General features: G+C 39.4%; 1 protein-coding gene across 10 annotated transcripts in view; it reads left to right on the top strand.

The window, feature by feature from the left end:
• Window positions 1-1,176: 1,176 nt before the first annotated feature.
• Window positions 1,177-17,236, top strand: part of CAPRIN2 (caprin family member 2) — a 48,281-nt gene continuing 32,221 nt past the window's right edge. For 7 of the 10 annotated variants that reach the window (XM_077170441.1, XM_077170440.1, XM_077170437.1 and 4 more), the window contains exons 1-4: window positions 1,666-1,751; window positions 2,539-2,792; window positions 4,673-4,735; window positions 16,136-16,222. In XM_077170441.1, coding sequence (XP_077026556.1) covers window positions 1,739-1,751; window positions 2,539-2,792; window positions 4,673-4,735; window positions 16,136-16,222 — 417 coding nt within the window. In that variant the 5' untranslated portion in view covers window positions 1,666-1,738. Of the gene's footprint in view, window positions 1,398-1,665; window positions 1,752-2,526; window positions 2,793-4,672; window positions 4,736-16,135; window positions 16,223-17,236 lie in introns of those variants that run through there. The other 3 variants (XM_077170444.1, XM_077170445.1, XM_077170438.1) reach the window with 2 other exon arrangements.

The following is a 17,236-nucleotide window of genomic DNA, read 5'->3' as shown; positions in this document are numbered from 1 at the left end:
TGTTTTCTTTCTAAATCCACTATTTTTAGCGGTTAAGGGTGAAGGAATAACCTTCCTCCCCTCATACGCAGCAGCTTCTGTTTTTCCTCTGGTTATAAACAATGAGACAAATGAACAATCTATTATTTGTTGCCGCTCAAGGTCACATGTGGAATTCAGAGTTTCAAAGCTAGAATGCAACATTAGAGTACATTACCTTACCCGGGGCTGAAAAGAGCACAGATAATAAATGGCAAAAATACCGTATCAAGAAATGTTAAATTCAAGATAATTTTTTTAGGGCTTAGCCAAAACTTTTTAAACTGGGCCATTGTTTCCTTGACTGCACTTCTGCTTTTTCTCTCTTTTCTCTTGCTAGTCTAAATAATTTTTATCATGCTTTAGACACAGGACCTAAAAGATTCTATTTGGTTATAATATCCGGACACGTGCCTGGTGCGACGTATTATTGCTGGCTGGTTTTGTTTGCTTCTATTTGTTTTGTATGAGAAACATTATCCCTTCCTTCAGAAACTCTTATGCAGTGCCTCTTTACTTAATTTTATGCAAACATATTTTTGTTTTTCCCAGCTCTGGGTGTCAATGAATTCAGCTATTTTGCAGGAATAAATAACAGCTTAAATAACACAATCCTATTATTGAACGTTGTGGAGTCACTCGCTCCGTTTTTATAGGAATGCTGATCAGGGAAATTCTGCTCTTCCAAGCTCAGCCTCTTCGGAGGGAGCTGTGACTTTCCCCACGTTACTGTGAAGCATAGAATGTGAGGGGCAAAGGCGCCCCTGCATTTCGAGCGCCCACCGAAAGCCACCAGAACCTCAAGCTCGGTTATAAGGGCGCGCTGACCTCTTCGAGTGAATGAAATCACCTGTTCAAGGTCGCGCAACAAATTGGGAGGTCCACATGAGGAACCGTTCTGCGAGGCTGACTGCCGGTCCTCTCTCTCTCTCTCTCCATCAAGCTGGACCCACCTAGGTGTCCCACGGGAAATCGTGCCCTAACCCGACCCGCCTCCCACCCCCCACCCATTTCCTGCCCCAGATGCGCCCGGAATCCCGAAGGCTGGCGGCGGCCGGGGCGGGGGCGCCGGAAGGGGGCTGCGTGGGGGCGGCCCGAGGGCGCGCGCGGGCGGGCGCGCAGCTCATATAAGCCACGCGCGGCGGAAAGGGCGGGCCTGGGCGAGAGCGGCGGAGTCGGCGGAGCCTCAGGCGCCGCAGCCGCCGCGGGCGAGGACAGGGAGGGGAGAAGGAGGAGACAGGAGGAGGAGACAGGGGCGGGAGGAGGAGACGCGAGTGCGGGGTGGCGCCGGTCCACCTCCGCAGCTCTCCTGGCTCCCGCCGGCTTTCGAAGGCGGGTCCGGGCTGCGGCAGCGGCGGCGGCCTCGGCGGCCTGGGGAGGTGAAGCCGGGCTGCGGCGGTTTGGCCCGCGCGGCGAGGGGAGGCTGTCGGCCGGTCGAGGGTGGGCCGGGCCGGGCGGCCGCTTCTGCGAGGTGGCGGGGAGGCTCGGCATCCTAGCGGCTGGGGTGGGGCGGGGCCCGCGAGGACCGGCGGCCCGTGTGTTTTTCTCTAGGTCGGCTTCTCGGCGGCATTCGGAGAGGTGGCCCGGGCCGGGTGCCGTCAGGGGAACGGCGTCCGGAGGGCTGCGGACGGGGCGGGGGTCGGTGCGGTCCGGGTCTCGCGCAGGCCCTTGGCGGAGACCGGCGCTGGCGTGCACTGCCCGTTTTGCCCTTGTTTTGGGGATGCTGCTAAGAGGTGTGGCTAGAAGTCACGGTGCGAGGGGATGAAGCGGGTGGAGGTCCCTTGCAGGGCTCCCTAGGATGCTCCCTTAAACCGCGTGCGGGCGAGTGGTTGTGATTTAGTCTATACGAAACCTAACAGTAAACCACCTCGAGGCGCTAGCAGCTTGAGAAATGCTTGTCTGCCTAGGTCCGGTAGTGATGGGCTTTGCTTTGTAGGCCCCAGGGCAATCAGGGAAGTTAGCATTCCTGATGAAGACGCTGCTGCTTCAGTTAGCTAATGAACGAGAGCTGTAAGAGTGGTGTGTGTGTGTGTTGGGGATTTTCTTTTAAATGTGGTTGTTAATGACTGAAGTTGGTGCTCCTGGTGAAGATTCAGGTAAGAGGTTCAGATGACTACCTTAAGGTCCGAGTGTGGAAAGCTAGTTTTTCAGTGTCTATGGCTTGACGGTAGAAAGTCTTGAGTGTGGTTTGCCGTCATGAGAAAAGAGGAGCTCCGAAGCCTTTGCTTGACTAGCAGTTCTTCCTCCCTGACTATGTGGAAAATTGAATTTCTGGAAACATCCCCTGTATTGTAGATTTGCCTACGTAAAGGCTTTTCTTATTGGCTAGCGCTTGGCACTCTTTGCTTTCTAAGTAGTGGGAAGGAAACATGGTATCTAAAGTACCATTGCATTTTGAGTTTACTTCTGTGAAAGAGAATTTTGAGGGTTTGGGCCTAGATTTTTGAGGGAAATTAAACCCTCTCTGTGTCCTAATCCTAGTTGGTTTTTATGCTTAACTTTTTTTCCCCCCTCCTTTAGCCTCATCTGTTTCAATGGTGCAACTCTCTAGTTACCAAGCACCTTCAGGCGATTCAGAGGAGGGGCGAGAGGAGACTATGAAGTCAGCCAAGCCTCAGGTGAACCACAATCAGCATGTGGAAAGCCAGCGGGCTATGAGCCCCCTGCAGTCTGCTCTTAATTCAGCTGCCTCTCCTTCCCAGGCATATGAGACCTATATTGATAATGGACTCATATGCCTTAAACATAAAATAAGAAACATCGAGAAAAAGAAGGTAACTTTTTTTATTCCCCAGCCTTATTGTGTATGCATGATTGTAAAAAAGAATTGAGGGACTGACCATTTTGCTTTCTGTCAGGGCTCATAGGTATTCCTTCCTAAAGATTTAACTAACCATATGATTTAGTTGGATGACAGCAATTAAACAAGCTGATTAAATAATGGATGTATTAAATATTTTGTTTGATTTGTCACGACAGCTGCATAAAAATAGTCTTCATAGTAGAATAATTATGCATGTTAATTGAAGAACTAGCTACTGTAGGGCAGATTAATCTATTGAGTGCAGTATTAATGTTTCCTTTTATACACTAATAATATCCTGATTTTTTTTTTTAAAGCTTGTTTTCCTTGTGACTTTCTGCAGCAGTTGATAATGCAGTATAGCTGCTGCAGTCCTTGGAAGCTTTAACCATGGTAGAGCCAGAAAATGTTTTAGTACTAATTTTTGTGTTGCTAGGTGATGATTTGAGATTGGTAGGTGAAAGCAATATAGAAAAGCTTGTTATTAAAGAGACTCAGGGGTTATTATTAGCCTAACATTACAGTAAATGCTGATGTAAAGATCCAAATCATTCTTCAATTCCTGAGTCATGTTGCCTGTGAAACTACTGCACGTTGGTTTGTTGTGTCATGATTTCCATCTGCTTGTGACAGATCAGGTTGGGTGACTAACTATCTGGTCCTAGAAGCAGTTGACTGTATCTTTTCTTTTTTTTAAGCTAGGAAAGTAGTGAGGGTGGTGGTTACAGATTTGTGTTCCCAAGAAGGGCCGGTTACTGCTACTGTTAGCTTCTTTCTCTGTAGCCCTTACTCTCACCAGTTGTCTTTGAATACATGCAGTCAGCCACATTTGTGATAAGGTGAGAGTGCACAAATTCTCTACCACTGAGAAACTAGGCATACCTTAGGTCCTGTTGATGGAGACTCAATGTTTTTCCCCAGGTGGGGGAACTATATATTTGTATACATATGCTCTCTAGCTTACCTGTAGTACCTTTTTAATTTTGCTTTCCTATTTGACAGTACCAGTGCTTTTGTGTCAGACTTCTAGGGAAGCATTTTAAAACCACAAATCAAGTATGGGAGGATCCTAACAAATGCTTTTAGAATATCATAGCCAGTTCTTGCCATTATGATGAGGCAATAAATGCAATTTATTTTTCATGTATTTCCTTAAATTAAACATCAAATTTAATATGAAAAATAAAAATAGTGTCAAGTAGAAGCTACTGTATTGCTGGAAAAGAAATCTTTTACATTTCTGTACTTCTGTTAGAAAGTTTCCTGTTGGGCTCATGCTACATAATTCAACAGGTAACTGAATTAATAGTTTAAGCATGAGCTTAAAACTGGATTTCTCAACCTTGACACCATTGCCATTTTGTGCCAGTTAATTCTCTGTTGGAGGGCTCTCCTGCGCATTGTAGGATGTTTGACAGCATCTGTGGCCTCTAACCACAAGATGGTAGTAGAAGCCTCTACTGCATCTCTTCTCCCTATAAATTTTGACAACTAAAAACATCTCCAGACATTAAAGGGTCTCCCTGGAGAGCAAAATTGCTCCTGATTGTACACCATTGAGTTAGGAGCATATGATTGACTAGTTAAGTCCCTGTATGTCATGTAGTCTAATTATGAATAAAGCCCTTAAGAGCGAAAAAGTATTACAACCTAATTTTTGTAATTCCAGGCTAGTGTTAGTTATGTGTACTTTTTTCCGACTGGAACTCATCTACAGTTGCTGCCTGCCTTGTAGTAAAATGGCATTCTTGCAGATTGACAGCTCACTTTAAGAAACAAAGTCTGATATTTAGTTTATTTTCTTCACGATTTTATATCAAACTAGAGTAGATACGAGTTTCTCTTTTGTAGCTCAAATTGGAAGACTACAAAGATCGCCTGAAGAATGGAGAGCACCTTAATCCAGACCAGTTGGTAAGTGGATTATGATCCTTTGGTCAGGTTTGCTAGTTTCCTTTTGTTATAAAACTTTAGGTGAGACCTAGAGGCTTAATGGGGCCCCTCTCCTCCCAAGGGGTAGTGATGATCCACTGAAGTTTTCAAAAGCCCTTGTCATTTTCATCTGTTAGATCTGTAGATTTGACTTGATTTCTGTCATACTAGTAGATGGTATGGCTGGTGTGAAAGTGGAGGCTATTAAATAGGAATGAAAATGTAGACTCGCTAAGAATTAATGTTTAGATTTATATTTACACGAAGGTGGCCCGCAGGAGAAGAGTAGGAAATATTTTAGCTTTCAACTCTTCACTGGTGTACCCTAAACCTGCATCTTTCTGCTCACAAGTGTAAAAGAATATTCTAGCTGCCTTGTGTTTTCTCCAGTTGCTTCCCTTTAATTGCTTTCCTAGTTTCTCCCTGTTTTTCCATACTGGATTACCACATCCCCTCTCCCTCCCAGGAGGCATGTTTATCTGATAGCTAGCCCTCCTTTTTTTTTTTTTTTTAAGCTTTACTGTAAACATTAGACTATTCACACGTCTTTTTTTTTTTTTTTTTTTTAACATTGTTTAACTTGTTCACGGTAGACCTGCTAATTGTGAATTTTCCTAATTTGTTTGAAGGAGAGGTTAGCAGTGTGGCAAGAGAAAAATGCTTCATCAGTATTTGCCACTTTTTTCCTGCCCACATCTGCTAGCAAAGCATGGACAAAATTAATGTAAAAATTATTTGATTTAGTCTTAAAATCTATTGCCTTTTCCTTTTTTTTAAAATGTGCCTCCCTACATATATATATATATATATATATATATATATATATATATATATTTCTATATCTATGCATCCAAATACACAGAGGCAGATAGTTGATATGTATGTTATAGGAATTTTGTTCACAACTTTTTTGGCAGAAGGGGGCTACATAGGTTAAATCTATTGTCTTTTATCTTATTTCCATAAAGATTCAAGTAAAAACTTTGGTTGTGCATCAGTTACTTCATTCACTGACTTTTCTCTTGCCATAGTGCCTCTTTTTTCCACTGATCTACAATTTTCCTGATGTAGTACATTATAATTTTGCTGAGGTACAGATTTGAATTGTGTGAGCTGTGATAATGTTGTGCTTCCTTAGCTGGTGAAGAACTTACCTGGACAACCACCATTTCAATATGGCTTTGTTTTCAAGTAGTCACTGTGTATTCAATAACTTTTGTGGTAGTAAAGCTTTTATTTGTGTTAGTATCCTTGAAGAAAATGTTCTGGTATAGAAGTGTCCTTGATTTTGGGGAAATACAGAGAGCGGGGTGGGAGTGGGAGTACAATGGTAGCTTTCTAAGAAATCTAAATGATATGTGACATTTCAGAGCTTCAGGCAAATTTTAATATCAATATTTCATTACTGTCTCCATAACTGCATGTCACATCTATAGTGACTAGTTGATTCTCATTATTTATGGTAGTTATGCTCTAATAAAGTTACTGTGAACCCGATTTAGTGAATACTGGACTGTTTTCCCTGGTGGAAATACAGGGTAGGTTCTAGCAAGCCTCTGGCCACAACATTTTTGTCAACTGATTAATATGTAACCTTGTTTTATTGTATTTCTGTTTAAAGATGCCTTTTCAATATGTATTGTTGATTCATTAACATTGAACTCATGGCCAACAGCACAATATTTCATGCCTGAATGAAGCTTATGTTACACGTTTTCCCTGTAAGACACATCACACAGCCTTTTTGTGCTTTTGAACACTAGACAGGGCTTCAGCTCTTTGCTTGGGGCCCAGTTTAAACTAACAAAAAGTGCAAAAATGTGGAAAAGTGTGGCATTAAACTGTGAAAAAAGACTTTTTTACTATATAAGAGGTGAAATAAGGCAGAGTGTCTTCAACCTCAGCTGGGAACGTGTATCAAGCAACTCAGAATTTTGCAGATGACTGCAAAAGCACCACATGTATTATTGTGGGAGTAATAGATAAATTTTAGTAATTAGGAAAATTTACAAATATGGAAATTGTGAGAGATGATGATTGACTGTAAGTATAAATATTTGAACTTGTATTTCTTGAGAACTATCCTAACAGTTGCAAAATTTATGTTGCCAGCAGCCATCTGAACTCTGGATTCCTATGTCCAGTTGCCTCTTTCTCTCCATCCCCTGAAACGTGCTTCATGATCCTCGTTTTTTTTTCTTTTTTGATGCATGGGCTGGGAATTGAACCCTGGTCTTCCGCATAGCAGGCAAGCATTCTACCCCTGAACCACCCATGCAGCCCTTCCTCCTTTGATCTCAGCTGAGTCAGTTGATGTCCTGATCAACTAGAAGGATGGAGTTGCCAAAGACCATGGAGAATTTCTTGTCTCCTTTACTTTCATGCCTTGTATCTAACCTCTCAGCAAGTGAGGTCAGGTTTACATTCAGAGTAAACCTAGGATGACCATTGCTCATAAATTTGCTTCTACCATCTTCCTCCAGACCCCTCATCTTTCATCTGCATTACTGTAGTAGCTTACTCACAGGTTTTTCTATCTCTATCACCTGTCCCTCATTCTATTTTCAGTGATCCTGTTCAAATGCAAGTCAGACTGCCATTCCTCTACTCAAGAGCCTCTATTTGTCCCTACTGGAATAGCAAAATATCCTTACAGTGGCCTCCAAGATCCTACAAAATATGCTTCCCCCTTTCTTTGCACATCTTCATTTCATTTTCTATACTTCTCCCTCTTGCTAACGTCATTCCAACTGCCTTGGCCTTCTTGCTAGTCCCAGGCATTCCAGGAATACTTCTACCTCTGGACTTTTGCACATGCTGATCCTACTGCATGAGATATCCACCCCCCCTCCCCCCACCCGTCTAAATGGCTCAATTCCCAACAGCCTTCAGCCTTTTATTTGCAGGTCATCTTATTAAGGTCTGTCCTGACCACACCACACTGTGCCCCCATCCCCTACACACATTTCTTAGCCCCTTCCTTGCTTTATTTTTCTTCATAGCACTTAACACTTCTCTGACATATTGTCAAGTTTTACTTATTTTGTTTCTCTTCTTCCTTTACAATGTAAGTTCTGTCATATCAAGGTGGGGATTTTGTCTGTTGACTGCTAAATTCCTAGTGCTTAACATAGTAGATAGTAGGCATGAAAATACTCATTCTAGAATGACTGAATATTAGTTCTTGAGACATAACTAAGCACATAGTTTGTGACTCTTTGGGAAATCACATCTCCGTACAAGAGCAGTATGTATGTAAGGTAGAAAATGTAGATAAGTCAGAAGAACAAAAATCAATCCTACCTCTCAGAGAGCTGCTGTTAATAGTGTAGTACTTAATTAAAAACTCTACGTTTAGTTTTTAAGATTGGTAGTAAGTCACATGTTCAGAAATTAGGGAATATTAAAAATTAAGCTGTTTTTCTCTCATCCCTGTACTTCTGTTTAATTCTTATCTTACTAAATAATGATAATTAATAAATTCTTATATATCCTTTCATAGTTTCTTTATGTATATATAAATAAACACATTTCCTTTTCCCTCCTCTACTTCCCATTTTCTATACAACTTAGCCTATGATAGACACTTTTTTTGGCCTTTAGTTTTGCCTTTTCCTATTTTAATATCATGGCAGGATTTCCATAATACACAGTTTTTAAAGTTTGGTTGAGTTCTGTGCAACGATCTGAGCCTAGTTCTTTTTTTGGGCTGGTAGCTCTTCTAAATATACTCTATTTTTTTTCTTTGGAAATTGATTTGCTTAGATTTTTTTTCTTCATTTGGAGTCAACTTTTCAAAAAAATTTTTTGAGGGTCAGTCATTTCATCACATTTAAAAATTTGCATAGGTTGGGGCAAAGTAGTCTTTAGTATAAAGTTTAATACAGTCTGTTTCTGTGGGTATTTTCCCTTTATTTCTAATTTTTTGGGGTTATATTTCCTCAGTTTGCTCTTAAGTTAGCTAGTGGTGTATTTGTTTTTTTTTCATATAACCAGATTTTGATTTATTTTATGCCATTTTTTCTCTTTTCTGCTTTTTTGTTTTTTTTTGGGAGGGGGGGCGGCAGTGTGTGGTCTGGGAATTGACCCAGGTCTCCCACATGTAAGGCTAGCATTCTACCACTGAACGACCCATGCACCCTAGCAGCTGCTTTTTTTGTCTTCAGTTTTTTCTGCTTTCCTTTGGTTTATTTTCTAACTTTGAGGCGAGTGCTTAAGTCATTTATTTTCTTTTTTCCCTCTGATATGTATTTAAGGCCGTGAATTTTCTTTCATGCACTGCCTTAGCTGTATACCATACAGCTAAGTTTGGTATTATACTTCCAATATTATTTGCTAGAAATATTTGTAATATTAGTTTGTATTTTTTTCTTTAGCTTGGTAGATGTTTGTAATACTGCAAATAAAGCTTTCTGTGGTTTGCATGGCTCTCGCAACCTCTGTGAGTAGCAGCTCTTCAGCAACCAGGCAAAGGCTAGGCTAGAGACTTCTTACTGCATTAAGATTGCTAGATTTCACCTTTGAATTAGTAAGAAGAATGCCTTATTGAAGTTGTTTTTAGACTCCCATTTGTGACTTTAACATCTGTTTTTGTTCAAATCTGGATTTGAACTGGAGAACGGAGATTCAAGTGAATGTACAAGGAGGTGGCAGGAGGCGCTTGATGCTTGATGCCTTTGTCATCAGTGATACATTTATTGATAAAGAAATACAGTGTTTGGTATCCCTCCCTTCCTTCTAAACTCTGATGTTTAGTAGGTGTTATATTTGATTAATGCATATATGCTAAGCTTATTGAGTAAAATAAAGTCTTTTCTCCTTTGTAATCCTACCGCTAATGGTCTAATTGAGGCGAGCCTTAATTTTACAGAAACTTCTAATTGATCTCCTGGTCTTGAACCCTTCTTTCCATTCCATGTTTCTGGTGCCCTTTTTCTGGAAACAGAATGTCTCAATATATGATTTTATTCAAAAGTTTTAAATTCTATTCAGAATCTTTAGTACATTTGATCTCTAAGATCACATTCTGAGCTACCTTTTATTCAAAACACATTAAATACCTGTTGTGAAAGGTGCTGTGCTTAATGCTAGGGTTTTCATACCTTAGGAACAAAAGTGATTTCTTGCTCTCAAGGAGTGTGCAGTGTAATGGGGAAGAGGCAGGAATAAGCAGATATGGATGTGAAGGAGTTAAAAGGTGAACTGCAAGATGATAAGGATAGTATTGAGGGCTCTGAGTCTGGGAAGTTGAGGACAGCTTCCCCGAGAAAGAAGTGCTTTCGTTAAGAGCTGAAAGGGGAGTAGGGCTTAGATTGTTAAAGGGAGAAGTGGAAGGAGAAGAGTAGGCTAGGCAGATCCTGGCGTGAAGACCCTGAGAAGGTAAAAAAAGTTTTACAAAGACCCTTTCTAAAAATGGGGGAAAAAGCAAGTATGGATGGAGTGATGAGGCTGGAGGGGGAAGGCTACAGTATACAGATCTTTGTATGCCATTTGGTTCTTTTGTATGAATTTTCCTCAGAGCATTAGACATAGCACAGGTCTGTTTTAAGTAGAGGAGAATAATGACAGATTTATAGTTTAAAAAAAATCACTCTGATTGCAATGTGAAGAATGGTTTGGAGATGATTAAGAATAGGTGCAAGGAGACTAGAAGAGAGTTGGCTGTAGTCTAGATGAGAAATTATGGGAGCTGATATTAAGATAGTGACAGAGGATTTTGAGTAAAGTAGCTGGATTTGAAAGAGATTTAAGAGATAAAATTAACATGGCTTGAAGAAGGAAGAACCAAAAGTGGTTTAAAGGTTTCTGCTTTAAATGGCAGGATGAATGGAAAAATGATTTACTGAGTTCGGAAACACTGGAGAAGAAGGAGGTTTTGAGAGTGTGGGGTAGAAAAAATACCTCCCCAGTTTTTTTTTTGTTTTTTTTGGTCTTGTTTTTGAATTTTTATTGTGAAATATAACATGTACAAAAAAGCGATAAATTTCAAAGTACATCTTATTTTAACAAGTAGTTGTAGAATAGATTTCAAAGTTTGGAATGGGTTACACTTCCGCAATTTCAGGTTTTTCATTCTAGTTGCTCTAAGACACTAGAGACTAAAAAGAAATCTCAGTATAATGATTCAGTAGTCACACTCATGTGTTAAGTCTTGTCTTCTCTGTTATAACTCCTTCTCCTTTGAGCCTCTATATCTCTAGGGATATGTAGGATCATGTCCATTCTAACTATTTTCATCTTGAAAAGGGGTATCAATAGTATAGGGTAGGAGGATGGGATTTGTTGATATTCTTGGAGAGACTGGCAATTCTGGGTTTCGGAACTTATCTGAAACATCTGAATGTTTTAGGTTTCTGAAAAGTAAACTTATTGCATGCAACTTTTGTGAATCACAGACAGAACCCTGGATGTTCTTTAGGGTTAACAGGAGTGATGTTGGTTGGAGGTTGGCAGGCTGTGGCAATTAGCAATATCTAGCTGAAGCTTGCATAAGAGTAGTCTCCAGAATAGCCCCTCAACTCTCTTTAAACTTTCTTAGCCACTGATACCTTATTTTGGTACATTTCTTCTTCCCCTTTTGGTCAGGAAGGCATTGTCAATCCCATGGTGCCAGGGCCAGGCTCACGCTTGGGAGTCGTGTCCACATTGCCAGGGAGACTCGCACCCTGGGCTTCATGTCCCACATAATGGGAAGGGTAATGATTTTACTTGCAGAGTGTGGTTTAAAGAGAGAGAGAGAGGCTATTCCAATACACCAAAACTGAAAAGGAATATCTATATACTGCGTAAGAATAATTTCAAGAATGACTTCTTGGCTCTATTTGAAATCTTTCAGCTGCTGAAACTTTGTTTTGTTCATTTATCTTTCCTGTTTTTGTCAAGGCTTTCTCATTCTCCCAATACCAGGGCCAGGCTCATCGCCTGAAGTCTTGTCCCACGTTGCCAGGGAGATTTATACCCTTGGAAGTCATGTCCCATGTGGGGGGGAGGATAGTGAGTTCACCTGAGGATTTGGCTTACAGAGGCCACGTCTGAGCATCAAAGGAGTGAACCTTTGATTTTAAGGTGCCTGTGAAACATCAAGTGGTGATGTCTAGTAGGTTTTAAAATGTATGGCTCTGGGGCATAGAGACGTTAATCTTGAAATATATCACCTTATGGCTACTGACTGATACCGTGAGGGAAGACAAGACTATCTTGGGTGACCATATAGAAAGCAGAAAAGAAGCCTACGGTAGAGTCCTGAAGAAATCTTAACCTTTATGTTTGGATAATAATGGTTAAAAATATTTGTACTGCACTTATGAGGGCCAGGCGTCATTCTGAATGCTTTTTAAGTATTAAATCATTTAAATTGCACTGCAACTCTGTGAGGTACGTCCAGTAATTACCTGTATTTTACAGGTGCTAAAAACTGAAGTGGAGAGGTTCATGAAAGAATTGCTGGCAACAAAGCAATCAGAAAAGGGAGAAAAGTGGGACTTAAGGCTCATGAAACACAAAAAAGAAATGTTTTCTGAAGCAGGAAGGTACCTCTTTGTTTATGTTGAAGGCTGCTGAGAAATGAAGCAGATCAAGACCTCAAAAGCATCCATAGTTTTACAGACTCAGCTGGAACAGTTCTGGTAGAATAGTAGAGATGATATTCAGATTGGTGAGGGCTAGAGAGGAAATAGATACTGTGTAGACATTCTTTTTGAGATTTGTCTAAGACTGGAAGGAAATGGTTGCCAGGGAAGAATTTTTTAAACTCTAGTTTAAGCTCAGCAGAGAGGGAGAAGCTCAAGGTGTCAAAGAGGTTATCATAGAGTCAGATTTCCTACAAAGTAGGATTAAATAGGCTCAAGGGCATGGGTGAAAGAATACTGCCTTCCCTGTGAAGAAAGGGAGAAAAAAGGAGGGCTGTAAATTTAATGATGGGAAGTTGAGGTAGTTCCCATCCAGTGCTGCTTTTCTTTTCTTTCTTTTTTTGATATTTGTGTTGAGAAATCCCCACACATGTACAGGCCAACCATAATATGCAATCAGTGGCTCACAGTATCATCACATAGTTGTGTATTCTTCACCATGATCATTTTTAGAACATTTGAATCATTCCAGATAATTGAAAAGAGAAGAAAAGAATTCATATATCCCCATACTACTTACCCGTCTGTCTCATTGACCCTACCCAGTTTTTACCTTTTATCTCCCCCTATGACTTGTTTATTTTTATTGTTATTATTTTACTCATCTTTCCATACCCTGGGTAAAAAGAGCATCAGATACAAAGTTTTCACAATCACAGTCACATTGTAAAAGCAACATAGTTATACAATTGTCTTCAAGAATCAAGGCTACTGGAACACAATTCAGCAGTTTCAGTACTTCTCTGTAGCCACTCCAATACAACTAAAAAGGGATATCTATGTAATGGGTAAGAATAACCTCCAGGATAACCTCTCAACTCTGTTTGAAATCTCTTAGCCACTAAAACTTTATTTTGCCTCATTTATCACTTCCCCATTTTGCTCAAGAAAGCTTTCTCCTTCCCATGATGCTGGGCCTTGGTTCATCCCCGGAAATCAGGTCCCATGTTGGCAGGGAGATTTACACCCCTGAGAGTCATATCCCATGTAGGAGGAGGGTAGTGAGTTCACCTATCGAGTTGGCTTGGAGAGAGGTCACATCTGAGCAACAGAAGAGGTTCTCTGGTGTTACTCTTAGGCCTAATCATCAGTAGGCTTAGCCTGTCCTTTGCAGGAATAAGCTTCATAGGGGCAAGCCCCAAAATTGAGGGCTCAGCCTATGAATTGGTTGTTCCCACTGCTTACAAGAATATCAGGAATTCCCCTGATGGGGAAGTTGAGTATTTCCTTCTTTCTCCCCAGTCCCCCAAGGGGACTTTGCGAGTACTTTTTTATTCTCTGCCCAAAGTACTCTGAGATATATCGGAGCATCACATTAACCTGTACAAACCAACAGAATCTCATGCCCTATTCAAGATTCCATGTAATTATGATGTTCAAGTAAACTGACCATACAAGTTAAATTAGATAATGTGCTACCCAAAATATAAATTTTGCACCAAACAAATCTCTCTCCCTTTGGTTTCACGCAGAGGTTGAAGTTTGAAAATATGGGCCATATCATCCTTTACCCGGTATTCTGATTTACCTTAGTCCTATCCATATCAGCTTCATTCATATCTCTAGATGTAGTCTGGTCACTTTTTCAGCTTTTTTAACAGTTGCTGAATGGGGTAGTGCTGACTTTTATATGATGCTACTTTTCTTTGGTAAAGATCATATCATGGGGAATGGCTGTGGAGGGAGGGGTGTTGCATTCCCTCTGAGGGATGTATATTATGGTTATGTTTACCTGTGTACTCTTGTTTCTGTAGTTTGAAGGCCTGTATTTTTATTATGAAATATATGGTCCAAAATTTTTTAGCATATGAGTCATGCATCTTACAAAACAAGCATCAGGACCTGCTACTCAACACAAATGAAACATTATCAATACCACTGAAGTGCTTTACCAGTACTTTCTTTCCTATTACCATCATTCTGAACTTTCCCCCTCATTCTCTAGCTTTTAATAGTGCTTGTTTATTGCCTTTAAATCCATTTCACTTGGTTTTTTGTACCTTATGAAATGGTATCATGCTATATATTCTGTAGTTTGCCTTTTTTACTCATTCTATTGAGGATTTCTCTATTGATGAAAGTAGTCATGTTTCATTTGTTATTTTCTCTACTTAGTAATAGTCTGTAATAGATGTTTGAACTGCTTGTATTTTTTTAGTGTCATAAACATGTTAAATGAAAGAATCCAGAGGGTGAAAGACTTTTTATTTTATACGAAATGTTGAAAAGACAAATGTATATATGGAGAAAGCAGATCAGGGCACAAGGGAACTTTTTGGACTGATAGAAATGTACTAAAACAATTGTAATGATAGTTGCACACCTCTACAAATTTGTAGGAAATCATTGAATTGTACATTTCAATGGGTTCATTATACGGTATGCATATTGTACCTCAAAAAAGCTGTTAAAGATAATCTGATAATACTGCATTTTTACAAAGGTATAGAATAATAGGAACATCTGTTTACTACCGGTGTTAGTCTGAATTATTTTTGAGACTCATCCATGTGTCAGTATTCCATTTCTTTTTAGTGCTGACTAGTATCCATTGTATGAATAATACCACATTTTGTTTATCCATTTACTAGCTGCTGGGTGTTTTGATTGTTTTCATTTTGGGCTGTTATGATTAATGCTGCTGAATAAATTCATATACAAGTCTTTGTGTGAACGTGTGTTGCTGTTTTTTTTTTTTATAGATATTTAGGAGTAGAATGCTGGACACATTTTGTGTTCAAGTTTTACAAACCGCCTCACTGTTTTTTCAGAGTGGCTGTGCCATTTTTACATTCCCACTCACAATATCTAAGGGCTCAGTTTCTCCCCATCCTCACCAACATTCACTCTTTTTAGTTTTTGCTAACCTGGCAGACATGTAATAATGTCACGTGAATTAAATGTGCATTTTGGTTACTACATGTTTATTGGCCACTTGCGGTCTTCTGTGAAGACATGTATTTTTGTACTTTTTTTTCCATTTGATTTACTTTGTTTCTTACTGATTTCTGTGGAGTTCACTTTTGTGTTCAGAATGGCAGTCGTTTGGTTGTTTGCACCTGTTTTCTCCCACTGTGTGACTTTTCTTCTTCTCCTCTTTGGGGTGTCATAGGATGGACAGGTTGGGTAAGTTCCCCACCTTGTTCTTTTTCCATATAGATAGGAGTTAAAGTCCCATGAAAAATGTACTCCTTTTCTAATTATCAATTTTGTTCCTTTGTGAAATCTTAAAAAATATTTACTCCCTTCAGATTCCTATAGGACATTGTTTATTTCTGATACAATGCTGTTTAATTTTATCTATTTCAGGCAGTTGCTTGCAAGTATGTCTTTTCCACCGGAGTGTTAATTTTCTGAAGTTGCTTGTTCATCTTTGTGATCGTCACCATGCTAATTGTATAATACACTTGAGTAGTGAAGGAATAGTGATAGAGGAATCATATTGGCTCAGTGCCCTTAAAACCTACAGCCTCTCCAACCTTAAACTTTATAGGTAGGATAGAATTAGGGATAGAATTCTAGTATAAAATCTGTATGTCTACAAAAAATTGGATTTTAAATTTAACTCTGTGTAACTTGTACTAAATTCTCTTTCCCTGTACTTTTTTGTTAGGCAGCTACTTTTCACGTATATATAGTGCATAGCTAATTTGTAAGGTCTTAAATCTCCTCTACTGTATTTAAGGAAAACTTATTTTGACATATTTATACTTAGGTGGTCAAAGAATTAGTGTTCTCTTATTTTATTTGGTAGGAAGCAGTAGAAAAATATGAAGAAGTGCTACATAACTTGGAATTTGCCAAGGAGCTTCAGAAAACCTTTTCTGGACTAAGTCAAGATGTGAGTATGTTTTCTTTGTTTTTCCTAAGACCAGTTAGCCATTGACTTTGAAGAAAATGTCAGTGTCTAAAAGTGGTATTTGGTTACCATCCATCTACTTCTTTCTGCTATTTTATTGGGGATGGGAAATTGGGAGTAATTACTGAAGAACTAATTTGTTCAGATTTCCAGGATCTGTGGAGAACGCTGATGGTATCCGAAGATGAGTTATTGTGAATGAAGTATTAGTTTAATGTGTGTTATTTTGCTATGGAATTTAGAAAGACAGTGAGTTGGAATAAAAACTATTCTGAATAGTTTTAGAATAAAGGTTTGTAAGTTTAGCATTGTTTAACATATGAGAAAACAGAATTGCTGGATTTCTCTTCTTGAGGGCATGATAATTATTATGACTTGTGTTAAATAGAGCTACCTGGCCTTACTACTTGTTAGATTCTCCCACACAAATAAGCAGAAGCTCATCTGAACTCTTAAGGATTTGTTAGTGAAATATTCTTCACCATTTCAGGATCTTTATATTAGAAGGCCTTTTAACGATCATCTTCCAGCAATTGAGGACATTTTTCTATGAATTCATGCATGGGATGGGTAACATGACTCAAGACTGTCTTTTCAAATGTTTGATTATTTTCTTTTCTGTATAGTGAGCAAAAACTCCATTTCTCTGGTATAAGGGAAAAAAGTAATCTCTGGGTTGAAGACATGCACTATCTTAATCCTTGCAGTACAATTCTGAGTTCTCTTCTAGATGTCTGATTTCATTACCAATGACCTCTTAAAAGCTGGTATGCAGATCTTAAAATAGCTTAATAGCCTTCTTTCAAAACCATTCCCTTCTGTTTTCTGAATACTTCTGTTAATACAAGTCTAAGATAATATTAGCCTTTTTTGTCAGTATAGATTATTTTAACTCACAGTCCTTTATTAACACTGAAATTTGGTACTTTCTGTCAATTCCACAGCTGTCAAATATTTCTAGACTATTTATATACAATACTTTAAAGTCAGTTTTTT

The sequence above is a fragment of the Tamandua tetradactyla genome, chromosome 7, assembly GCF_023851605.1.
Source record: "Tamandua tetradactyla isolate mTamTet1 chromosome 7, mTamTet1.pri, whole genome shotgun sequence".
NCBI classification, from domain to species: Eukaryota; Metazoa; Chordata; class Mammalia; order Pilosa; family Myrmecophagidae; genus Tamandua; species Tamandua tetradactyla.
Note: the sequence above shows the minus strand (reverse complement) of the source record. Positions and strands in the feature narration are given on the sequence as shown.